The sequence below is a fragment of the Larus michahellis genome, chromosome 1 (genome assembly GCF_964199755.1).
Source record: "Larus michahellis chromosome 1, bLarMic1.1, whole genome shotgun sequence".
NCBI classification, from domain to species: domain Eukaryota; kingdom Metazoa; phylum Chordata; class Aves; order Charadriiformes; family Laridae; genus Larus; species Larus michahellis.
Window position 1 is genome coordinate 90923892 of NC_133896.1, and position 27078 is coordinate 90950969.

Here is a 27078-nt window from a genome sequence, read left to right on the forward strand (position 1 = left end):
TGCTGAAAGTCACCTAACCAGGTCATACGTGCTCTCATTAGGAAAAGAAGTTCCCACTTCAGATCCTTCAGAATCCTCACAGGAATAACAATCACTTCATTTCAAAAGCTTAAAGTGCATTCATGTGACAACAAAATAAAACAAACAAACAAACAAAACCACCACCAAAAAAACCCCAAACAACGAACAAAAACAAAACCAAAATCAAAACAGTCCTGCTAAGATAGCAATATTGAAAATGAAGCTAATAGAGACTGCCTTTCTTCAGAGGGCAAAATCTGCCAGGCCCTGAATGCCAGCTGAGTAGTTAGAGTCCTTTTAATCATCACAGTGTCAGCAACTACCTTCATTCCTGAGCTTTGTAACTAAGGGGTTTTTTTCAGTGCTGTAGCAAATCATAAAACAGAACTTCAGTCAGTTCTCTATGCTGTGAGAGCATTGGGATTTTGTGAAACTGGAGGGAGAGATTATACCGTATGTAGCAGTCTGGGAGAGGGTTACTCATCACTTCTTTGTAAATGGATGAAATCCATTGCTGGCTTCTTTTGTGCATTTCTGTAGGCATTACAAAGCATAACAAACCGCCACAGACCTTAGCTCAACAAGCCCACCAAGTTGGTGCAAGTACCAGTGCAACAGCAGGGACACTTAAAAGTAGGAGAGAAAAGACTGCATTCATGTGTCATAGCATAGATGTCATGAACTGTTCACCAGCAGAGTTCTTCAAGGCTGACAAATGTGTGTAGCATGCTGGAGTGTGTATGAATAGTTGGAGAAGGCAACTGTTGTGGCAAAAGTGATCTGTATTGTGGAGTTAAAAAAAGAGGCTTCCTAGACATCATAGACCTCCTCTTCCATGGCATGATGACCGACCTCTCCACGAAGTTGGTGGAAGGTGTTGCGCCTCAGGATCTCCCAGCCACGGTGAGAACTAGTCCTGGATGTGCTCCGTGACAATGACAGAGCAGACAGTTCCTTCTTGTACAGGATGTTCCTATCGATTTCCAGCTTTTCCAAATCTTTGTCATAGTTATCCCTATCCTGAGTCTTAAATGCTTCTGTGTACCGCATCATTTTGTGTTTGTTGGGATCAACCCTGTCTTGAACTCTGTAAGAGGATTAAAAAACATAAATTGAATGAAGTAGAAACATGCCAGTGTACCAACAAAACCAAGCAGCCACAAGAAGCAAACCCCTCACAAAAATATGCCTACTGACCCAGACATTCCAGAACCTGATTGTAGGCAGAGTCATAGCAGCTGCTAGCACACAATTATGTCCTAGACCTTCATCCCCATCATTGACTTCAGTACCCTTATCTGCCCGTGGTTTCCTGTCCTTTAGCTCATTTCCCAGTCATAATTTGGCCTTTCCGTTTTGCCGGCTGTAAGCTATTGGCAAAGCTACCCCACCTGACTCTAGCTCCAGATCTTTTGTATATACAGGTATATTCAACCATTTCCTTTGTTCTTGTCTTTCTGCCTCCGATACTCCATGGTTGCTAGCCTCAGGATGTCACTTTTGCAGAACTTTTACTGAACTGCTCCACCAACCCTTCTCTACATTACTTATAACTTGTCTTCTGTAATACTATCCCACACTATATTCAATGAAGATACATGTAATTTGACAGAACTAGATCACATCAACACTCTTTTCTCATAGCATCCAATGAAGAATTGTTGCTGGGATATTGCTCTTGCGAAGTTATATTCTGCACTTTGAACTGAAGGTGTTGCATATTGGTACCACTTTAGGTCTGCTGGTTCTGCTCAGCAAACCTGAAAATCCACAAGGTTCATTACTCTGCTAAAACCTGCAGAAAGTCCTATTTCATACAGCCACCACTCCCCCTTCTGGCTTTATCAGCAAAAGAAGACAGAGTTAGAAAAGACACATGCCTAAACAAAGTTTAATCTTTTCTTACCTTGGTATAAATATTGATTAAAATCAGAAATAACGAGGAATCTAGTGTTATCTAGACTACGGATACTTTGCTTGTTATTTCAGTGCCTAAACTGAAATCCTGGACCTATAATTGGCCACCTGATGCAGCCTTTGCAAAGTATAATATAGTTACGAGGTTCACGCTAGAAATAAATCTTGCCTTTAATTATTCCCGTTCTGATTTTGAATCATGTGTAGTGCAGTTCATTGCTGCTGAATGCCTAATTGATTCTGCCTCTGCCATTTCATGCATCTAATAGATAGGGGGAGCCAACCAAGCCCAGCAGTGAAGCTTTGTGATACTCATTATAAGAAGTTTGAAAGAAAAATTCAGGCCTTATAACCCATGCAATTTCTGGTATCTGTCTCTTGTGACTACTGGATAAGAAAACATCAGTTGATTTCACAAGGAACTGCAGAGCAGAGCGTTCTGAGGGGAACAGTGCTTGTCTATCAATCACAGACAGAAAACAGACTGGGAAGGACTCCAAACACTCCTCCCCAGGCCACTGGGAAGGCTCTTTATTAACATCCATACATTGGATTCTTCTTCTGTCATCCTTATGTGCACACACTAGAAGAGAACTCACCTGAGATACCATCGGTCCCCTAGCCCGTACTCCCGCCCACAGATTCCAGAGCGAGGCCAGAGACACCGTGGCAGTTTCCGCTCCAGCATGACAGTAGTAGCGACAACCTTTAGAATAAAAAAAAACAAAACACAAGGAACTCAGATGAATTACAAAAAAATCACACTCCCTTTCAAAATTATCAGTTTCATGAGAAAAATCACAGAGTCAACACTCAGTTTATCATACGGCAATTCACGGTTTTCGTCCTAACCGTGCCATTTTTTGAGGAAGCAATGAGGGTCTTAAAACCCTATTAAATTTCTTTCCTTTTTTACCTGATGGCAACAAGTAAGGTAATTAATTTGCAAGTAAGAGAAAAGGATGTTTTTTATATCTTTTATATCTGCATTAACTATCATCAGAACTTAACAATGTGACCACACAGCTACATTTAACCATTTGACTTACTGCTTTCTCACAGAAAAATACTAGGAAATGGATTTCCTGTTAAGCGGCTATATAACTGATCTGGTTGAATTTTTTTGCCTTTCAAGCAAGAGTCATGCCAACTTCTGTTAATGGATCTAAGGATGTTACTGACCTACTTGTAATCATTACCTTGCATTCTGTGTCCCCTCAGTCAATCCCTATAGTTATAATTTAACTCTCAGTTACACAGAAATGTGATTTGCAAAAAAAAAAAAAAAAAGATGCAACTTTAATTCTATTTAACAAGAGATTCCATGCTTAAGGAACAAACAGCTAGGGAGACACAGGATGGACAAGAAAGTCTGGATGGGCTTCTAGCTGCTATTTGAAGGAATACTCGCATAGCAAAGGTATACTGGAAGACAGTTTGACATGGGAAGATTTGCAGAAGAGTAGCCTCGCACTTAGACATTTCACACATAGAAAGAATGAAAGGTGGTTGATGTGCAGAAGCTGTAAAACAGAATTAAAAGGACACGGTTTATTGTATTAGTGCTTGAGAAAAATGAAGGCCACGGAAACATTTTAAAGTACCTCCTTTAGAGCACAGATGGCAGAGTAAATAATTGCACCATCTAGCAAATTTTTCCTGGACAGCTTTTCCCCTTGTTTATTCAAAGCAAACCCTCTACCACCTAAGTTAGATTACCTGGGCTCTCCAGAGCTCATCCCGCTCATGGGCCACTCTCCAGTGAGTGTCACCCATCATGGCAATTAACAAGTTGAGCATAAGGAGGGTGGCAATGATGGCGAAGGCAAAGTATACCACGCTGTACATAAAGGGCAGGTCCACGTCATAGTTTGCAGGGCCATCAATGATAGTGAGGAACAGCTCAAAGGTGGTGAACAAGGACATGGGATAGTTGTAGAACTGCCCAAGGTTTTCAGGGTTCTCTGTCTGGAAGATGATGTAAAAAGCTAGAGGAGAGCAACGAGGGGAAAAAAAGGAGAGAGAGAGTTTAACAATGGGATTCACATTCCAAGAGCACCAACAGGGTCTTATTACACAAAGTGGTCTGGGGAGGTCTGTGTTTCCATGCTACTGCAGTACCCAGCATAACAAGGGCAAATGCCTGGCTAGAATCACTGACTCAGAATATGACTGAGAATTACTTTGATTATTTATTTGTTCTCAAAAAAGCGATCTTTTCTTCTTCAAGGGTATAATAAAACTATGTCTGCTAGTCTCATTTTCCAAAGACATGTATTAAATGCTGTTTGTTTTTTAAACCTTGACTTATATATATGTAGAATTATCTGGATTGTCATAATTTCTATTACCCTGGAAAGAGCAAGATTTGAAAACCAAACTCATGAGAACAGAAATCAGTATGGGAAAAGTGACCATGTTCAAAGAAATAGAAGCTATACATCATCACCACCTTTGCCAGCTAACTCAAAGGGCAACCTGAGAATAAATCAAAATCCATGCACTTAATTCATACTGAAGAAGTTGGCAGGGGTAACATAATGCTGTTTTCCTTTTGTAGACTCACCTGATGCAAAGCCTAGTATCACCACAGCCATGAGCCAGCAAAAGCGCATAAGATCTCCAAATATCATCTGAAGAGCAAAGACAGAGCCACCATAAGGCCCAGCTGTCCCACCAAGCCACAATGCAACCCTATGTAAACCATTTTCCAGAGTCTAAGACTAAAGGAAACTTCTGCACTAAAGAGACAATGTGAAAGTTCCAAACCCTCTGTGTAGACAAGAACTTGTCCATTTGCCATTAATGCTAGTCCTGAGGGAGAAAAAGTACTCTTTCAGTTCTCCCTATCTGCAAAGAGGGGTCAGGATGCATGTAACAAGCCCGTATTTGTTTGTGTCTTATACCTTCTGGATCATGATGGTAAAGGGTCCGAGCATCTGGAAGCCTCTTGCGAAGTACATGACATTGCACCATCCTAGCACCAGGGCAAAGGACATGGGCACCACCTCACCAGTTGTGCTGGTGAGACGCATCACCATGGTTACTAGAATCATGCAGGCATATGTGATGCTGCAAAGGAAGAAGAGACAGTGAAAAAAGTTCAATAAAGGAATCTTAGCTTCCTTTTTCTTTTCTTTTCAAAAATTCCAAGACAGGCACATGTAGACACAGCCCCATAGGCAGTGACTTCTTGGCGCTATTAACTCTACCTGTCCAGTCACTTGGCTTCCTACACACCAGTTGAGCCAGTAAGAAAAGTAAATAAAAAGAATACTCTAAAAAAATGGAGGAACTGACTCATGTGGCAAAAGACATCAGTGAGGAAAATGAGAGACAACATATTATTACACTTAAAAAGTGGTGTACTTACACAATTATGTGAAAAGGCCCTCCCAGGATGGTTTGTCCAAAGTATTTTGCCGCTCCAACTCTAAGGATATCTGGGATCTAAGAGAGACATCTTACTGACTTTAGGACTTAGATGGATTTCATTATACTATTAAACGTCACGGTAACTGCCAATATTCAAAGGATCTTGGGGCCAGACGCATGTGCTTTGTTTGCTGGTTCATAGCTTGATTTCTACATTACTTTAAAAACTGAATGATTGAGTCACACCTGGGGACGTAACAGAGATTGCTGGAAAATCTAAGAACACTTGGGCAGATTGAGAGACTCTGATATGTGGCAGAGAGATGTTGCAGCATAGAGCTGTGAGCCTGAAGTTCATATAGATTACTGAGAAGAGACCAGACAAACAGCTGAGCCTCAGAAGTGAACTTCTTCTTGGGGAATCAAAGGAGTTTGTTATAATTAAGACTCACTGTGTTAGTTGTAGTGTAGCCCCAGAGTCCTGACCAAACACAGGAAGAAGGACCTGTCCTTCTGGAATATATATGGGCAGAGAGAAAGCTGTTCACAAGCCCCATTTCACTTCTGTTCACGCTGGCATTGTCATTTGATTTTTCTCATGTAAAAGTTTCAATCTTCTGTTTCATATTATAAGAAAATCAAGTGGGGGATGTATTTGTTTTGATTTGTTTTAATTTTTTTTTTTTTTTGAGAGTTCTTGGTATGGAGAACACTTAAACATGTCTACCTCAGAACTCTGGTTGAGTAAGGCTCCTGTTATAGGCCCATATAGTCACTGATCTCCAATGAAATACAAACTTTTCTGTGTACGCACAAAAATCACTTCAACCAGCATCCCTAAACACATGAGTATTTAGGGGTGCTGGGTGAAAAATGTCTAAGAATGTCATGCAACAGCTGGGATTCAGCTGGATCCACAGATGGTGCTGACGGGAACTGTGGCATTACCCTGCAGACAGTATTTGATAGTGCAGCCAGTCCTTCTAATTGCTTCTTCCACACCTGGAGTCTTACTAGTACGTTGTCACAGTCTCTGTTTCATCCAATAGATACTGTTGACAGAATCTATTACCAAAGACATATTTCAAAGCACTTAGACTAAGCAAATAACCCCCAGGAAGTTGTGAGCACAAACTGATGTTTGTCTAGTAAGTAAAATCTATCTTGATTAAACTCGAGACTATATAGCTCACTGTTTCTCTTACCTCAAGGATCAAAATTACTATGGCTCCAATGACTGTGATCAGCTCCCCCACCAGCCTCAGCTCATCCTCATATGTCATATATGATTCCTGAAAAAAAAAAAAACCAAACAAAAAAAAACCCCAAAACTCGTAGTGAAAGGAATGAAAGGAAATTAAAAATGAGGATGGGGGAAACGAAGGCCCACTGTTAGTGTAACAAACATGACTAGGCCTGACAAGGCCAGAGGTACAATCCCAGCCCCAGCAATGGAGAACAGAGCATACCCAATGTTCCTCACTGACAAAGGCCAGCTGGCAGAAAGAGAGAAGGAGGACAGCTGCAATAGCTGGCAACTGGGAAAGGCTTGGACTTTCCAGTTAAGTAGGTTAGATTAGAATTGCCCAATGCTGCCTATGGGGCCGTGACTCCTATAAACACAGTACCTGCAACATTTTCTGGACATAGATTGTATTGTCTCTGCCGCTTGTTTTGTTGCCTGTTCGAGGTTTCAGTGGTCGGTAGACGCAGCACATAGTGAAGCAGACCATGTAGAGTATATAGAATAAAGCCAGGAAACAGAAATAGGGACGACCATACATATTCCACTTCAGGCTCACCAGCTCCTTCACAGGTGTTAGGTCCAAGATCTGGCGTGCCTGAGAAAGATAGAAAGAAGGAATTAATCACCATAAGGACATTTGTTTATAAGCATGATTTACGCTGTTTCCTGGGATAATGTTACAAACTCTTCTCACCTACTCTATTCAGCATTAGGAAGCTGAATTTATTCTGAAAAAATGGAATGCTTAAGTGGGTTTGGATTTGCTCAGTTCGCCAGTAAAGAGCTTTGGAAAAAAGCAAAATATGCATCCTGCAGAGAACAGCTTTTGAGTACCAGTGGGAAGTGCAAGAAAAGCATGTCAGGTACTGGAATAAATTTGTTGTCTGGATCCATATAAACACTTGAGACAGACCTATGATCTAGGTCCATGAATGCAAATACATGAGGATGTGTTATAGAAAAGAAAAGGTATTATTGTTAATTAATTTTTAATATCGTTATATTAGGATATATACATATTAGGGGCATGCCAACTTTACAGTATCAGAAAGTTTATAAATCCTGTGAACTCCCGGGATTCAAATACATACAAAACCATCTCAGTTCATGAATTGTCTTTTACTGTAACTGGAATAAATTTTGAATAATATTTTGTGTTAAGCAAGACAGCACAGTGCACTTTACAGAGATAGATATTCTCCTCTGTGAAAAATATACATTGTTATTAGAACATAGAATTGAAAACAGGATAATTTGAACTCTGTTTTCAGCTACAGAAAAGAAGTTTCTCTACAACCACGTGAAATTCACTTAGATTTTTTTCTCCAAACTGGAGTTCTGCATTTATACATGTAACCTAACATTGGTTTCAACAGCTATTTCTGTCAACTTCAGTAGCGTCTGTGGAAACTCTTAATCTCAAGGAAACATATTGAAAGGTCCTTTAGATCATTCGCTCTCTTTGAAAAACTGACCTTGATTTAGCAGGCAACTAAGAGGACTTTAGAAAGATTTCCAAAGTTCCTTTATTTCTGTCTAAATGCAGCCTGTTTATGGACTGGGTTTTTGAAAGTTTTCACCATTCAGCTATGATGATAAAAGCTGCATTATACCTACAGTGGGATATACTGTAAAAAAACCCCAGGCTCTTTCAACTTACTTCCTTTACATTGTTTATATTATATTCAAAGTTTGGGTCCTTCTTTTTAGAAGTGCAGTGGTGGAGCTCAAATACATCTAGAAGACCACATACATTTCCAGGAATAAACAGAATCTTCAGTGAGCATCTTGCATGATATGAAAAATAGTGCTGCTGCATAAGTTGTGGTTGTGTTTCTGTCAAAGATCTGCATATATCCATACATACTGCATGGCTGAGGAATTCTATGCAAAAAGAAAGCTTAATCAAAAAAAGTTGAGACCACAGTTTTAGGAGTGACAAGGACACTCCATAAAAAGAGCAGTTGAGTCAGGAGCACTGAAGGGAAGAATCCTCTCTTATCAAACAATTCAGTTTCAAAAACTAACAGGAAGAATCCAGAAATTTTCTTAAGTGCCCTCATGGTCGATCTGGTTGATTTGCACACGTGCATATAAAGGACAAAGAAAATACAGTGAGATGCTATTGAAAAAAGAATTCAACATCTTTTCCTCTGTTGAACATTGCTAATCTATGCCTGTGAGTGAATCTATTGATTTGCTTCTGGGATGACAATTCTAAAACTTGGAAAGATCAATGTCACTCCACTCTTTTCAACTGTTTTCCTAGGATAAGATGAAATTCTGGCTACATGAACTGTCTAATAAATGTCATTACTTCTTCCTACAAACTTTGCCTCATCTATGTCCTTAGAGAATCATTACTACAAGTAACCCCATCACATAACTTTAGGTACCTAAAGGAGGTATCTTAATTAGTGATGTGGTTATCCTAAGATTTCTCTCCTTGTAGGCAACAGACTGCTATTCAGTTCACCTAAGATCTAAATTACTCTCTGAAGATACTTAGTTACTTGCATTTCTTTATCAACCACATGTAAAACTTAGGGAATCTGTATTACTTAATTAAGCATCTCAGTGACAAAAATGAGATGGGATGAATCTAGGCCAAGTGTACTTCTTAAGATTAATTTGTCCGATACGAACACACAATATTGTGTGCAAAAAAAGTCTCAAACCCACCCAAAATTAGACGCTCTACTTAGTAAGCTGGTTGGTGAAGAATGAATGTACTACATGGGAAAGATATTAATTTTAGTATGTAATGCACTACTGGCATCTATTCAACACCACAGAGACAAGAGCACTATGCTGATATGAATAAATTAAAGAGCAAATATTAGGGTCTTTTCATACTGAGTTCTTTCGAAAAATTTGGCCCATGATTCCCTAGTAGTCATAAGCAACATAGAGTCTCACTGCAAGGAAGTATATTCCACAGAAATGACAACTGCTATTTTCAAATTAGATGGATGATACTGACTCAGGTTATCATGGCCTCCAAGATCTGCAGTAGTTGAAGAGCTAGATCTCTACTTTGGAACCAAATGGATCATCTTGAAGTATTTTCAAAACAAAATTTTCTTTTTCATTCAGTTAAAAGCCATATTGTGTTAAAGTGAAAGTAAAACAAAGATATTTGTTTACTGGCACCTGCAGGCCCAGTAAATCAGCATGGAGTCTTTTTTGTGTTTTTCTGTCATCTCATTATAACTGCTTAGGGTCCATTCACAATCTGGAAGAAATCAGTATAGCTGAACTGAAGCCATAATTGTAATGACTTCCTATAGGTCAAGAACGAGCCTGTAGTCCTTCATCTGTCTTCCCTGTGTGGAATTTCTACTGATGTAAGTAGAATATGTAAATACTCAAAATCTAGAAACAGGACTATGGCTGATATGTTTATGAAGGATCAAAGTTTGCTTTGTAGGTCAAGGGGCTCAGTTTACTCAAGAGACAGTCAAAAGCAGTTGGATTCAGCTCTTTTAAGACATTTAGTGTTATTTCATTTGCAGTTTCTCTACCTATAAAAAAGGGAAGAATTTATTTGGCCATTCCTATAGAACATATGCAGGGTTCACATGAGCAATAAGCTACTTTTCAAAGAATCCTTTTTGAGGTTGCCAAACAAGTGCCAAAATATCAACAAGGCATTTTCTGTATAAGGAAAACAATATATATTAATGACTGGAAACTACCCTCAGTTGTTATGGCATCTTGAGGGTAAAAGAAAAGGCTAACAACTAAAATTTATCTGATAAACATTTGAAATGTTTTTGTTGCATGTGGGAACATAGAACTGAGGATGACAGAATATTCCTGGCTAAGAAAATATCCTGGAGAAACTGTCTGTCCATGGCTTGGATGGATGTACTCTTCGCTGGATAAAAAACTGGCTAGATGGCCAGGCCCAAAGAGTTGTGGTGAATGGTGTTAAATTCAGTTGGTGGCCAGTCACAAGCGGTGTTCCTCAGGGCTCAGTTTTGGGGCCAGTTTTGTTTAATATCTTTATAAATGATCTGGATGAGGGGATCGAGTGCACCCTCAGTAAGTTTGCAGACAACACCAAGTTGAGCAGGAGTGTTGATCTGCTGGAGGGTAGGAAGGCTCTACAGAGGGATCTGGACAGGCTGGATCGATGGGCTGAGGACAACTGTATGAGGTTCAAGAAGGCCAAGCGCTGGGTCCTGCACTTGGGTCACAACAACCCCATGCAACACTACAGGCTTGGAGAAGACTGGCTGGAAACCTGCCTGATGGAGAAGGACCTGGGGGGCGTTCATCGACAGCCAGCTGGATATGAGCCAGCAGTGTGCCCAGGTGGCCAATAAGGCCAATAGCATCCTGTCTTGTATCAGAAGTAGTGTGGCCAGCAGGACTAGGGAAGAGATCATCCCCTTGTACTCAGCACTGGTGAGGCCGCACCTTGAGTACTGTGTCTTGAGTTTTGGGCCCCTCACTACAAGACAGATGTTGAGGTACTGAGGCATGTCCAGAGAAGGGCAAGGAAGCTTGTGAAGGGTCTAGAGAGCACGTCTTATGAGGAGCAGCAGCTGAGGGAGATGGGGTTGTTTAGCCTGGAGAAAAGGAGGCTGAGGGGAGACCTTATCACTCTCTACAACTCCCACAAAGGAGGTTGTAGCAAGGTGGGTGTTGGTCTCTTCTCACAAGTAACAAGTGATAGGACAAGAAGAAATGGCCTCAAATTGTGCCAGGGGAGGTTTAGATTGGATATTAGGAAAAATTTATTCACTGAAAGGGTTATCAAGCATTGGAACAGGCTGCCTAGGGAAGTGGTTGAGTCACCATCCCTGGAGGTATTTAAAAGACGTGTAGATGTGGTGCTTAGGGACATGGTTTAATGGTGGACTTGGCAGTATCAAGTTAATGGTTGGACTTGATGATCTTAAAGGTCTTTTCCAACCTAAATGATTCTATGGTTCTAAAATTGGAACGTTTTTCCAAATGAGATTAGTACTTGTCTAAAGCTCCATGACTTATGTAAAAATATTTCATTTTAAGTTTCTGCATTATTATCTGGGTGATACTTAATTGAATCATCTATATCAAGCCTTCAGCTTCTGCTAGAAGACTGTTGCTTAGGGCATAAGTAGGATAAACAGGGTGTACTTTACACCTTGGTAATGAAGTTGACCCACACACTTTATTGAATACTTCTAGACCTATTTCCTATTGCAATGTTGAGGGGGCCACAGCAATAAGCAAGAAAGAGACATAAGTCAAAGTGGCATAAGTGGGTTACTTTAAAGGAAATCTTATCGCACTCTACATGTTTTCCTTCTTTTGCTACATTGCCCTGTTTCCTCTAAGTCAGTCAAAGACATTGCACAAAGTGCAAGGAACATGTATATTTGAGTAAATGGACATGACCCTTGAATGGCCAAAGAAATATCCTAAAGGATCAAAAAGAAGTGAGAGATAATGAGCCTAGCTAGATAGCCTTAGGTGCTCTGTTCTGTGTAGAAGTCAGTATTCTAGAATTCTTTGCATAGGAGAGAAAATTTCACTTTCAAAAGGATGATATACATTTAGAAGCTTACTGTAATCTTCCTGTAGCTTAGTTCCCTTCTATTTTTGCCACTTTTCATCCATGTAAGGGTCAGAAAATACATCTTAGCACCTATTTGTGTAGGCATCCCCTTAATACAACAGGAACCTGCTTCTGATTGGGGCCTAAATATGCTACTCTAGTCCAATACTGGACTGGGAAGGTATGATAGGATGGGGTGACATATTGCATTTTTCTAGAGGAGAAAGCAAACATTTTGGACCAAACATATATCAAATACAAAAAAGAATTACTATTTATGCATGCAAAAATTGCAATTACTCATATTTAAGAGAATTCTGGAAAACAAAGAAATCCTAATATCTCATGGCATTGGCAACATCTTACCCTCTGAGATTAGGAATCTTGGATCTGCGTGCACTATGTTTTGGGAAAAGACAGAGGCACAATATTCTTTCTTTTAGGTTATGGTTTAGTATTCTGGAACTTGTAAGGTTGTTCTATTTTTTTGACATAGACTTCTTTCCCCTGAATTTCTGTCTGTACTGCTACACATAGAAATTTAGAGGATGTTAAATAAAAGCAAATGAGAGTTTCATAGACTTCCTCCACATTGTGCAAAGCTCTCCAGTAGATGAAACTTTTGTTAGAGAAGTTTGATTAAAATTTTGATAGATTGAAATAATACTGGATGGGTAGAATTGTGCTAATTAAGGTGTCTTCTGATTCATTTCCTGTCCTATTAGAATTATTTAAGGTGATTACAACTGATAGGGTAGTGTACCTTGAAAGTCTTAAGCAGATCTGTCTGAGCTTGCCATTACACTCTGCTATTTTTATCTTAGTGACCCCTTTACAAGTTTTTGAGTCTACAGCAGAGATAATTCACCTACTTTGTTTCAAGCCATAACCTGGACAAGCAATGTCATTAAATGAAGGGAAGAAAGATTATGAGTGGTTTTAAAATGCATTCCAGATGAGGATTTCTGAACGTAGTCATGTCTCACAGGGACATTGTGAGAGTTAATCAGTATCACAGTTATAGAAAGCTACTTGCTACTGTAGAGCTACTTCTTACTGATATCTTTGAGCCTGGGGAAAGAGAGACAACCCTTTACTAAATCACACAATGTCATTTTCTGTAGCTTGCTCATACTAAGTTCTTTGACATCTCTGAAGAAACTGTACGTAAAGCATCAGTTGCAGCCAGGTCATTAAAAAGCTGCTACATTTCATGTATTCTCTGCAGCACATGGTACAGAGTCCTTGCTCTATGGATACTATAAAAGAGCTTTAACCTTCAAACTCATAATTCTTCTCCTTTTATAATCACTGTAGTCTGCACATAGAAAGCATGTAGTGCCCACAGTACCTCTCTCTTCTTGGTTGAGACAATGAGCTCAAGAAAGGACTGATCTTCAGCCCAGGAGTCAATCTCTGTGAGATCATACAGCACAGTGGTCAAGGGGCCAAAGGACCAGAGATTGTGTTTCCGCTTCTGCATAAGGTATTGAAACATCTGAGGAGAAAATAAGGGGACGGAGGATATCAGAAGCATTCCAGTATATAGTGTATTTGCAATAAAAAAAAATTTGTTAAAACCCCTTTATTATGATGTATTTCGCTTCAATTTGGTAGTTGTTGTGGTTCTCATATCTCTCATGAACAATTATAGCAGGTTAAGAAGTGGAAGAACTTTTTCTGACTCCCATTTGATTATTATCTCCTGCTTGAGATAAAGGATGAATGATTTTTATTCTAAATTCTAATCAAATTGCTGAAGTTATTTGACACATTTATACATGTTGACAATAGACATCATATGGAATTATATGTTGATTAGAAAAAAATGATCCTGTCCTTTATGGATCTACAGAATAAACACTAACCATCTTTGTCTTTTTGTTAAGGGGAAGGGTGAGAGTTTACATTAAATATTGAGTTCTTAACTATGAATAAATGTCTGATACATGAAGAAGTTTCCTATGCATCAAATTGAGGGTAATGAAATCTAGGCAACAAAGACAATGATTTGTTAGACTTTTAAAAAATTACTTGGAGTGGACCTTTCTGTTAATACCTGTTTAACTCAAATGGTTCAAAAATTGGGTCAAAAGATCTATTCTTTAAGCACTCATTTCTTTTATTAGGATAAAATTTTTTCTTATACAGGTTTTCTGGTCCTACATGAGACTTCTGGCAAAAAAAAAAATGGACTTGTTATGTATCTTCCACTCACTAAGAACATGCACAATTTTGCTTGGTCTGGATGATATTATTTCAAGTTCTCCATTTCTGAATAACCCCTTTTGTATGGAGGCAACTGTGTCGCTTAAACTCACCACAGTGTTGCCCTCAACTCCAGCCAGTTTGAATGGAGTAAGCCCCTCATTGTTAGGAATCAATTCAAGTGATCCTGGTCCCTCTTTGTTCCTGTCATAGGAAAGTATCAGGCTGTACATGTGGCAGGCAAATGTCTTATTAGGTTGGAGAACCAGGATGTGAAGAACAGTGTTACCTATGAAAGAAGCAGATCAGATAAAGTATAGGGAATAGCCCAGCCCTGTGCAAAGGCTGGCAAGTGACTGATGCCAATAACAGACCAGTGGCTTTCATTTTTCTCACATCCCTCATCCCACAGCTGTTTGTAATGAGAGAAAAATATGTGCATGCACAAATGTCAGAGTCGGATTTAAAGTGTCCAGATCCACTGTATGCAATTCACTAGGCCCCACAGCACATACCCAGGTAATCTTGGGCTCTAATGTCAGCTCCACTTTCAATAAGCAACTGTACGATTTCCTCATTTCCCACACAGGCAGCAAATGATAAAACATGCTCTCCTGCAAAGAAAGGAATGGGGAGAAACAACATTAAGACCTCAGGAGGCAGGAGAGGTTGAAGCATACTGAGGGAAAGCTATCCATGCTATGAAGCCAGAGGTTATGAAAGGAAAAGTTACTTTAAGTAACCTGCAGATTTCCTGCCCCCTTCCTCATCTTATTTGCCCCACACAACACTAAAAGGAAGGAGTATTCTTTTCAGAGTATTCTTTTTCTATTCTTCGTAAGAAGGTTGACAAGTAAGTTGCAGCATAGGCTGTTAGGAAGAAATTAAATTATAATTCTTATGCAATATATATTTTTGTATACATGCAAATATATAAAATGGGTATGATTTATATATTTATATTTATGTAGTACTTACATACTCAGGTGGAATCTTACTGTCTGCTAAAAGGGGTGTGACTGATGACACTTGGAAGCAGGAACCTCTGCTTATCCCGCTTAGATGGGAACTAAGCAAGCCTCCCTGATATTCCCTCATCACTCTGCCAGTTCCCTCCCATAACAGCAAGGGAAAAAGATAAGGCTGTACCGAAATAGAGAAGATTCTGGGAGCTGCACCTGAAGAAGTGCCCAGTGGCCCGTGCTGTGCAAGCATTGGCCCCTCTCTTGAGTAAAGCCTTCACCAAAGTGACGTTCTGGTTCACTGCTGCAATGTGGAGAGCTGTCTGCCCTGTAAGACACAGAAATAAAACCTTGACTTCCAAGAAAGCAGCTTGAGGCTGATCAGTAGCCTGCAGTTCATATTTCACTCATGGTAAATTTAATTTTTTTGGAACTTCATCCATAGTGGCTATAAGATGTAGCTTTGAAGATATCCCTCTTACGTGCAGAAGGTTGGACTACAGATTTTCCAGAGGTCCCATTCTATTTAAACGTTTTATGAATTCATGAAAACTGTCTTCACAACCTGCCAAAAAAACCCAACAGGATGCCCTTTCTAGATTTTTTCTGGGGAAAAACAAGACATGCCACACTCTTCCAGGAAGCACACTGAAAGCTCATGTCTCTCAGAAAGGACTATACTTTCCTTCATGGGACATGAAGGCGAGGTCAAGACAAAGCTGCCAAAGATGACTGTCTCTAGTCCATCAAACTAGGTATTAGAATTTTTAAAACCCCATCATTACTATCTTAGTGGTTTCAGGATTCTGTCTGGCATTTCTCTGTAGTCAATGAGAACCATTCTTTAAAACCTGGCTCAGAGTCCAGACTCAAAAGCAGTGGCCACATTTGCTTTCAATCCCTATTCTTTGTCAACCAAAGAACCAGTTTTTCTCCTTTCAGAGGAGATCGGGTAGGTGTCCCCGTTGTTACACATGACTATGGCAGAAAGCAAACTGTACATATCCTTGCAATTCCACTATAGCCAACAGGCCCACCTGTGGTTAAGAGTTTGTCAATTACATATTTGCACGTTTGCACATGTATGTACTTTGTTTTAATATAACTCCAATTTAATATAATGGTCAGGAACTATTTGTATGTTGGTTTTGCTATGTAACAGTTTAGCAATATATTGAACCAGGAACAGTATAAGCCACTTTCCTAAATGTACAGGTAGTACTTCCTCCCTCCCCCTGCAGAAAATCCTGCCTATCCTCATTCCCTGAGACGTTACCTTCATACAGCTCTGATGTCATCCCCTCATTGACAAGGTCAGGAGCTGCTTCCATCAGAGTCACTGCAGCCTCCACATTATCATACAAGGCAGCTACATGAAGGGCAGTCTCCCCCAATGCACCTAAAGACAGTACAAGAACTATATAAGTTATCTAGACATTCAACTATCTGGAACAAAAGCAGAAATAGATTTGTCAGAGTGGAGAACTATAGGAGTGCTAGATCCTTGAGTGCTGCTAGATACTGCTTCATCAGATGACATGGTAACGGGCATATAACTGCATAATCTCTGTCCTTCACCCCGTCAAAATCTGAAAGCTGTACAGACTCCTGGTGTTTGTAAGTGACAGCAGACATAGGCATGAAATGAAAGAGCACACAGCCCTTCCATTGATCACCTTCCACAGTAAACCACCTCCTTCAGCCCCTCCAGAAAAAAGGCCCATTCAAGCTGTAAACCTCTGATCTTCACCACTCTTTTAGGGTTTGATGAGCTCTCCAAGTTAGAAAACTCACTTTGTTGCAAAGCTGCTGACATACAGTTAAGTAGTTTGAGTCTGCTAATGCAAATGTTTTAGCAAACTAACAAGCATACTATTCTACTCGATGTAGCAGGCTCTTGCTTTCCACTGAAAGCCATTTGTGGGAAATAAGTGAGTTACCTCTCTGATAGATATCACATGTTCCGTCAGTGAGAAGTTTCCTAATGGCTGGGAGGTTGTTCTCTTTGGCAGCCTGGAGGAGTGGGGATTCCCAGATTCTGTAATCAAGAAAAAGTGGCTAATAAGAAACACACTCAAACACATGGTGCCTCTCTCCGGAGCTAGCGTGGCCTTTGCTTGAGACAGTATATGTCTTCAACATTTTCACTGAAATGTCAGTAATGCACACCTACCATCTGAGGCATTTTTTGAATGCAAAAAAAAAAAAAAGAACGGCAAAAGCATACAAATGCAGTGCTTAAACCCCAGGTAGTTCATCTTCTCCTGATTTACTAATGCTTAGCCATATGGTGGCAGCAGAGGGAAATAAAGAAGCGAATAACCAAAATGTTTCTGGTTCATATAGCCCACATTTTGAAGCACAGAAGATAGTGAAGGAGGGGTCATTTGGTACCCCTCCTGCCAGTAGGCGAGTTATCTCAGGAGCCAGAAAAAGCCAGTATTTTTTTTTACACGGCATGATAAATTTAAAAAAGGTTGGCATCTGAATGGATGGAAAAGAAAACGTACAAACAAGAATTCCAGCTGTTTCATAGCAACACTTCCTGCAGTATTATTAAAAGAATGAGTTCGGAAATGTTGTCCCTCATCATACAAAGTTATGAGGAAAAATTTGAAAGCTTAGCTGTACCATTTTTTTTTCTCTAATGCTGAAAAAATTGAGGAAATTGTTGAGAACTGAAAAGTATGCCTGTCCTGAGAAAGAGCATGCCATTGAACAAGTTCCAGACTGGAAATTGTTCACTTATAATTGAAGAATGCCCTTGGGTCCTCCATGAGGCTCTGGGTTATTTCAGTAGATCTTTTGGGGCTTCTGAAGAATTAACAAGTATAGTCACCAACCTTCACTTCAGCAAGGTCCTTTGATGCAAACAGCACGTCAAGGGAGGTGATCCTCCCTCTCTCCTCAACTCTGTTAAGGCCATACCTAGAGTCCTGTGTCTAGTTCTCAGTACAAAAGACATACGGAGCTACTGGAGGGAGTTCAGTGAAGGGCCACAAAGATGATTATGGGACTGGAGCATCTATCATATGAGGAAAGGCGGTGGAGCATCTATCATATGAGGTGGAACTGTTTAGCCTGGAGAACAGAAGGCTCGGGCAGGGTTCTTATCAATATGTATAAGTACCTGAAGGGAGGGTGCAAAGAATTACCTGCAATACCTGCTTGTTCAGCATCCCAATAAGCTTTGCCAATGCTCAAAATTATGGGTTGGCCACCCAAAAATCACAAAAAGTAGAAAAAAATCTACTAATGTGGGGTAAATATTTCTGTTATCCTCAAATATTTACAGATTTATCTTTTAATTCATATTTTTTTCAAAAATTCATAAAATTCATAAAAAGTGTTTTGGGTGGGTTTTTTTGATTTTTGTTTTTATACAGATAAAGGATTCTAAGTAGCCCAAGTTCAGGAACTAAAGATTTAAAAGGAAGAAAGACCCTCAAACCCAAAGAAACAGCCTATGTTTCATGACTTTCAATACGAAATATAAAGAGATTCCTCTCTGTATAAACAGGATAAATTCGGGTTTAGATCTCTGTTCAGATGCAAATTTTGTGCTTTTACCTCACCTCTGCTTTCCTGTAGCGCAGATGTTTAATTTGTTCTTAATTATCTAGCATGGCTCAGGTCAAGCTGTAATGGAATAAGTCTAAGGAATACAATGACAAATTCAAGCTGATATGAACAAGAAGAAGGTCGGGACTCATTTTCCTACCAGCCCCAGTCTGTCCTTTTACTACAATCTAACAACCACTAATAGACTGGATGTTAATCTCACACACACACACACACCCCCACACACACACCCACCCCCAAACAGGTGGGACAAAAACATTAGTCAAACCATATATCTGGAGATATATTCAATGCTTTCTCCTTGTTATGTCCCAGATTTCTTCCTTGTATTCTGGTATTATTTAGTAACAAGACTTTGGGGATGCAGTTTATGGGGCAAATACTATATAAAGCAATAGGTGTTTTGCATTAAGTGATAACACTGATGTTAGAATGCATTATCTATGAATATAACTCTGTTATAAGCCACAAGAAAACCCACATCAGAGAAGGAGAGAAAATAAATGGCCCATTGCACAAAATGTTTTCTCAGAACTTGTGCTTATTAGGTATAGGGTAATTTAATAATAAAACCATAGGAAAATGGGCAATATGAATTCTGTGGCTTACAGAAATATGTATTTCCTGCTTTGAATTATTCTTCTATGAACAATAGAATATTGAAGCAAAAAAAGACAATTCTTTGATATACCATTATCCCTGGCTTTAATCCACCTGAAAAGTACAAGTTCTGTACATCTATATAGCAGAAAGATGCTGACACACTTGAGAGAACTTGGGGCATAATGCATAACAAAGAGAAGTATCAAAATTACACAGACAAATAGGAATCATTTGACTAAGTAAATTAATGGGCATGGGCTACAAGTAATAGAAGGATAACTGAACATGATATTTATCATTCCATAAAGGGAGTGTTTCCTGTCACCAACATAACCACATTTTCTAAGTCACTAAAGAAAAACACTGAAGAACAGAGAAGAAATAAAAACATTCAGAATATAAAGAACCATCCTGAACAAGACAGGAAGCCATTCTGCTGTATTTTTATGTGTCTTTCAAATGCCTTGCTGTTTGGAGGAGTCTTCCTTCTTCAGCTTACTCACACATCAGTTGCGTTAGCTGCTAATTACAAGATGAGTTGATGCAAACATTGCGCCTAGGATCACACAAATAGGAACAAAACAAAGAGGCACTCTGAGCGAAAGTTGTAAGATTCAGTATCAGTGAAGCAAGCTTGCCACCTCTGCCATTATTTTGGCTGAGGAAGACTCTGTGTTCCTGGAGAATGTAAGTTTCAGAGGTAGGAAGTGGGAAGGAGGTGGGGTTTCAAAGTATAAACAGTGCTACAATTAATATGTTGATGCTTTACTGGGTAGGCCTTTATCCCTCAAGTGACCTCAGAAAGGAGGAAGGATTGGGTAAGAGACAGTGTGGGAGGACACAAACACAATACCTTTCTCACAAAATTCTCCAAAGTCTTTGTAAACAACTAATCAAATTACAAGCCTGCTAAGAGGGAGACACCTATAACTACTATACACAGCTTTCATAAATTTAGGGAAAAATTGTCAAACCTTTCTACTTATTGTAGGAACCTCCAACTGGGCTTAAAGAACCAGAGATCCCAGGCCAAAGAACACCACAGAAGTGTTCTTCACACACTGCCACTGAGGCCTCAGAGGTCCATGACTTACATCTTTATACCATATGCTTTTACTCTCATTTAATTTTCTGTCCCATAATTGGGGAAATGTTTTACTCTCATTTAAAACATACCATTATAATTATCAACTCATTTTTAATATATAACAGCAATGTGGTGAGCATATAAATGTCAAGTACTAGGTGAGCCAAATTCACTAATATAGAAAATAAAACAAAGTCACTTGAATCTAGAACCTCCAAAACATTTTAATTTCTTTAAATTCTGCATATCTAACCAATTTTCTTCCTGACCCATCAAATGCAGCATGAATTTTACATTTTGAAACTCTAGTTCCTGTGTGTCAAAGTAGCAGCAAGTAACATCTCTAACTTAGACTCTTAACAGAGCTGCCTACAGGAGATGCTTAGTTTTCATAAACTACCATTATGTCACTGGATTGACAGGGTGGCTTTCAGAGAATGATTCAGCAGAGACCTATTTAGACACTCTGAGAAGATAATTCAGCACACCTAAGTTAAGCTCCTGTTCTAAATCATTTTCTTCATCAGCTATGGAGTCAAGGGACACTGAGCTCCTAATTTAGTCAGCTAAGTTAGGTTAGTAACACTAGGCAGTGCTGATGTCACCTTATAGGATCAGTTTAGGATAAGCACAGCTACAGAGCTAACAAGTAGCTCTGATGGGCAATGAAAACCACAACAGTATCCACCTGGAAGTGCTCCTGGTTTCTTCTTACTGAGCTAAGGAATGTAGCTGTGCATAGGCCTTGTCATGCATTCTTATCGGTCAGTTTTCTTAACAGATGATTCAACGATATGCTCAGGAAGCTGTGAGTTATTTTTCAATATAGTCACCTATACAAGGCAGGAACACTCGAAAATCCATTGTGAAACATAGAGAAGATAGAATGTAGGTCAGATTCTGACTGAGGGAGTCATGTAAAGTAGTTTTAAACAAGATTAAGGATTTCACAAGCACTTTCTGCTGGTAATATGTACCCTTATGGATTTACGGCTTCTTAAGCACTTCTTTTGGAGTAGATACTGCTCATTGTACTTATGAAGAGATAAAGAATGCAAGGACAAGTCCAAAAGTCTTATTTATGTTATAAAAAGAAGAATTTGGATTTATAAGGTTTTTCTTTTAAAACAAAGAAATACGTTAAATATGTGAACTGTCTGGACAGCAACCAATCTGAAGCTTCTTTTTCAAGACTGTGCTCACCAGAGGTGCAACGGAGCATCTCTTTCCCCTCTTTCCTTCCCTTCTCAGACTCTACTACTTGAGTATGGAATTTTCCTTTTGTTCGCTCAAGTTTAAGTTTGGCATCTTCCAGCTTCATGCTTTATCCCTAGCTATGTCAGTCGCTGAGGGTCTAAAGCAGTTCTTTCCTACTGAGCTATAAATTCATCAGCAGGATATAATTTCAGCTTTCTTTTTTTTTTCTGGTTGTGCTGTTCAACACTCTATCGTGAAATTTTTGAAGGAGACAAATCTTCTCCCTTCTTTCTGCTAGTATGTTTACGTAAATGCGTGCAAGACTTCGGGAAAGCAGAGGAGTGCTCAGAGGAAGCTAACCAGCCAGACAGAGGATCAATGCAATCATCTCACAAGATGCTAAAGAATGAGTTAGGAATTAATAGTGCAAAGTGAAAAGGAGACAGATAACAGGGGCTTGGACAATCAACACAGGGACAGGGTCAGCAAATTTCTTCAGTACCGACAGCAAGACTCAGCAAATCAACTGGAACCTCTTGTGGATGTATGTTGAAGCCCCTTCAGCTGGCAATAAACACAGCTTCTCTGGAAATAAATTTGGCAGGTTACTAATTGCCAATGCTACTAGACAAGAAACTGCTGGGAAGTCTTATCCCTTCATATATTTAGCTATCTACCACACTAAGCAATAGAAATATTGATCAGTTACTTCCAGCAGGGCAGTCTCCTTACATTAATCTCCTTTTTTTAATTCTGTATCTGGGACCATCCTAAAAATAATCTCATGGTAGAACTGGGTTAACAGTTCAGCAGATATTAGTTATTTTTTATTATCACTGAGTTATTCACAAAACAATTTTGTCCTCTGAAGCATGACCTCATCCTGCATCAAAACTTCCAACCCTCTTCAATAGGGATTTTCTTGCAGTTTTATTCTAGATTGTGTTCCTCACCCTGTGTCTAATCAGTTTTCTCTAACACCTTTTTTACTTGGCATGGGGTTTTTTGTTGGTTGTTTTTTTTTCAGAGCACGAATTTCATACTTAGTGCTTAACATTACTAATGTTAATGTTACAAGGAAACTTACAGCCAAGTTCAAGAAGACAAATAGCTTCCTAAATCTATGAGCTGAAGCCACGTCTTGGGCACTGAGGTCAGGTGTGTGTATGTCTGTGTATTGTCTGCTTTCAGGGTAAGCATAGCACTTCATTAATATGTCTGTGAGACTAAAGAAACACAAACAAGTTTGGAAACTAAAGCGAATATAAAGTTTTTTATTGTGACATGTTTGGAATGAACATAGTTCTCTGCAAGTTATGCAAATTGTCCCAAGCACCTCCAATGCATTATTTCTCATAGCACGGATTTCTCTAGTAAATTAATGTGTAAAAATGCTGTTTTGTTTTTTTTTTTTTCAAAAAAAATGTAATCAAGCAATGGTTCTTGCCTGATCTATTAGGCTGTGACAGGCATGTGATTCCTCTTCACATCTATCAGGCCTGAATTTTCATAAGTATTTATTTCCTTTTTCCCCATGATTATGAACTATGTTGGGTTTTTACGTTCATATACTCCAGGCTATGTAGATCCCAGAGTTTACTTCCAAAGATATTTCTAGAAAGGATATACGAGATGTGACCATTGTCCCTGGGACTCCACACTGAGCTACAGGCTGTTTAAAAAAGAGAGTCTTGAACAGAAAGAAACCAGCAGAGTTAGGCAAAATAAACTCCAAGTCCTCTTTAATATTAGGAGACTGTATCACATTTCCTGAACCTGGGAAAAGTTATACAGTGCAGGATTAAGCCAAAGAAATCCCTCACTGTGGATAACGCTGAGATCAACTGCCAATAAGATTCAAAGAACTATTACTCATGAAGACAGAGAATGAACAGCAATTCCAGCAAAGATGAGAACTACCAGAACAGTTAGCTTTCAGGTATTGTCATCACCAGTTTTAGGACAGGCAAATCCATTGCTCTTCTCTTGCAGATTTTCTGTGTGCAGTCAGAGCATACTAGGTAAATAGTAACATGTTTACCACTGGTTTTCAATAAGATAATAGGAGAATTTAATTGCTGCTTATTATTATATGTATTCCAGCACCATTAACACTAAGAAGAAGTCCAGCTGAAGCCACAGCACTGCAGTTCCACACAACAAAATGACAGGATGAAGTAAAAGCACTCTTGGCTTTCAACAGTTTTTCCAGAAAAGCAAAGGGTTTGTAAGAGTAGCTGCCATGCACAAGTCACTGCAGAAGGTTTTCCTGTTGTGTTTTTCTATCTGTAAATAATTACGAATATGAAAGCAGTAAAACTGAATCCAGTCCTCTGCAAAATGTTAATTTTCTTTCTCCTCAAACTCTGAGCATGTCTGGGGACAAGAAAGGAAAGGAAAGAGCAGGATGATAAGAGGGAGAAATGGTCCTGTCCCTCTTTAGGAAGACAGTATCCACACATTGGTACCATGTAATTTCTGACCAAATATCAGAAGGCTAACTTATGTTAGTTGAAAACTGTGGGAAACATATAGACCTAAAACGGAAGGGAACAATTGTGTCCCCATGCAACTCTGCTTTCACAGACAATGATTTTGTGCACACTATGTGTGTTGTTATGCAGAGTTTTACAAAGAAACACAGCAATGGGGACCACTGGGGTTGCACTATAGTGATCTAAGAGAAGTTTATGAAGAAGGGTTTGTATGCCTAACAGTTTTGCTATTTTCCTCTATCAATAGCAACACACAAGAAGTTCATGGGCCTGCAGCACATGACTAATGAGGATTCTCAAGCAGAGTTAAGGTTGAACGGCAATCTAATAGCAGCCTATGTGAAAGGAAGTAATAGAAAGGAAGGGGCCAAACCCTCCTTGGTAACAGCAGATGGTAAAACAAGGGACTACAGCATCAAATGATGATTTTGGAGATTCAAGTTGAACATTAGGAAAAAAACCTTTTTCACTAGGAGGTTACTACAACACCGTAACTGGTACCTAAAGATGCGGTGGAATCTCTGTCCTGGGAGGCTTTTAAGACTGAGCTACACAAAGCCAAAGCAAAGTGATCTATTGCTGGCAATAGTCCATCTTCAAGCGGAGGTTAGACAGGGACCTCCAGAGATCCCTTCCACATCTCTATCATCTAAAAATGTCAAGATAATGTTATAATTATAAAAAAAATTAATATATTTAGACTTTTCTTTTGCACACATTCGTTTGGATATTACAGAATCTGATGAGAACTTATTTTTTAGTTACCTGTGATGTTTTTCATGAACATACCAAAATGTATTCAGTTCTTCAGCTTTCTACGGAGACACTAGTGTTCCCACAGTCCCTCCCATTTTAAGTGTATTTAAATCCCACTGCTCTGAAGCAAAATAAAACAGGCTTTTGGTATTTGGTCAGAAGTTAAATGATGATATATGTAAGTTCTATCCCTAAAGACAGATATGTACATTTTTCCCTCCTAAGGGAAAATATCCTTAATATCCTACTTATTTCTATACATATATGTGTGTCTACATACATACACATGTACAGATAGATAGATTTTGGCCCACACAGCCACCTTTTTGTCCCCAGAGATGTTCACAGTTTCATGAGGAAAGAAAAAACAAATTTTACAAGGGACTGGAAGCAATTTCTTATTTGCGTACTGCAGTGGTTCTACATGCAGAAATGACAAGGAACAATGAAAAACAGATTCAGCTGGATTGTCATGAATACTGCATTCCTGTATGTGGAGGGAGCAACCCTGCACAGGACTAACAAACAGCCTTGATTCAGTATTTACATGTGAAAACAGAGGCAATCTTCTGGATAACGTAAAGTCTAAGAGGAGTCACTGTATGTGTTGACACCCGGGCCGTGGGGGTGAAAAACAGCAGTCCGGCCCAGGAAGTGACTGATCACCAGAATGTGGAGCAACATTAAGTCCACTCTATCCCACAGTAAGGGCAGCCTCTAGAGAGACAGAAAGCAGAATCCTTGCAAAATAGCCATCATTTCAGCTGACTGCAGCATAGATACCACACACAGTCTTAATAATAATTAAAAAAAACACAAGCAGACGCTCATGCATTTTCTTGCGAGCTTTACCAATGAAGCAGGAAAGACAAGAGTATATGTTATTAATTTGTGACTGAAGTCCTGCACTCAGGGTAATTCAATTGCGACCTAGTAAACCCACCTGTGAAAGTAGATAAGATTGGAACTCCAGAAGCATTCCATGTTGAAAGAAGAAATCTGATAGAGAAAAGTGCTCCAGGGCTGTTTAAAGTTTATCTACTGGCAGAAAAGCCTCAGGGGAAAGAGTGAGAATCAGCTACAGGGTGAGAGCTACAGAAGAAAGGGAAGACAAGAAGGCTGAAATTCACTGTACCTTTTCTGCTGGAGTAAGTAGATTTCATCCAGATGTTTATCCCAGGATTTTTTGCCTTGTAACTTCTCACTTAGTCCGTTCCAGATCCGGAAATAGAAGGGCTTTCTGTCCCCAAGTAAAGGTACCCCCATAGCACGTCCTTTTTTGTCTCTTGCCTAGCTGCCTGAAAGCCAGCAATCCACGCTTTGAAAAAAGTCAGGGAAGGCTCGCTACAGGTCACCACTCCTCCACCCCCAGTCTGTTACTTACAGAGGAGACTGTCTGTCAGCTGCATCAGCTGATCAAAGTACATGTAAAAACACAAAATAAAATCAATTGTCCCTAGCAGACCATACCTTGAGCCTCATCAAGTACTAAGTTTCCAAAATAGCCCAACCCAAAGGTGTGTCTGACTTAGAAGCAGTTCACCAGCAGCCTTACCCCTCACAAAGACCCTATACAGCACTGAAGAATTCATACAGCATCAACATCCTAGGCTGCTCGTATTTCGTTCCTGAAGTCTAGAATTCAGAAGTAATCATCCTCCCTATATATCTCTCAATGCCTCTGGAAAGCCACATCTAAGCAATTTTGAAACAGACAGATGAACAAGTCAGGCAAACCACCTTTTAGGTCAGTGAACATGTGGGAACGTGCCCTAAAAGACACTGCGCTCTGCGAAGGTAGTATAGAGGAGGACACACCTCCCACTCCAACTGTCTGCAAATCCCATTAAAGAAATTATCATTATAGACTCCACCTTCTCTGTGTCAAACAAAATCACTTCACAAGTTGGAACAAGAGTTTATGTAGATTAATGTGTAAACTTTACGAATTTCATTTTCCTTTAATGTTGTATAGTCTTTTATTGTTTCTTCACATTTCTTCATATTTCTTCCAGAAAAGCTTATTTAGGAAAGGGATGAAAACTTCTATTTAAAAAAAAACCTAGTTTTTGGTATAG

At 39.4% G+C, this 27078-nt stretch overlaps 1 protein-coding gene across 1 annotated transcript; it reads right to left on the reverse strand.

Annotated features, from left to right (window-relative positions):
• Positions 1 to 831: 831 nt before the first annotated feature.
• LOC141737822 (transient receptor potential cation channel subfamily V member 6-like) lies at positions 832 to 26266 on the reverse strand. Its single transcript, XM_074572800.1, has 15 exons — positions 26136 to 26266; positions 17221 to 17318; positions 16557 to 16679; positions 15468 to 15608; positions 14834 to 14932; positions 14432 to 14607; positions 13462 to 13608; positions 6942 to 7154; positions 6519 to 6605; positions 5312 to 5388; positions 4845 to 5010; positions 4505 to 4571; positions 3658 to 3926; positions 2538 to 2644; positions 832 to 1108 (listed from the first exon to the last, which is right to left on the reverse strand). Exons 1-15 carry the CDS (start codon positions 26264 to 26266, stop codon positions 832 to 834), a joined length of 2178 nt encoding a protein of 725 aa, XP_074428901.1.
• Between the last annotated feature and the right edge of the window lie 812 nt (positions 26267 to 27078).

What these genes read in the sequence shown, in the direction of transcription:
- LOC141737822 (XM_074572800.1), bottom strand. Translation starts at nt 26,266, where the DNA reads ATGGGGGTACCTTTACTTGGGGACAGAAAGCCCTTCTATTTCCGGATC. An exon ending in GAGTTGAGGGCAACACTGTG is followed by an intron (nt 13,609 to 14,431) that starts GTGAGTTTAAGC and finishes TTTTCTCCTCAG; the next exon opens with ATGTTTCAATACCTTATGCA. An exon ending in ATGTCCAGAAAATGTTGCAG is followed by an intron (nt 6,606 to 6,941) that starts GTACTGTGTTTA and finishes TTTTTTTTTCAG; the next exon opens with GAATCATATATGACATATGA.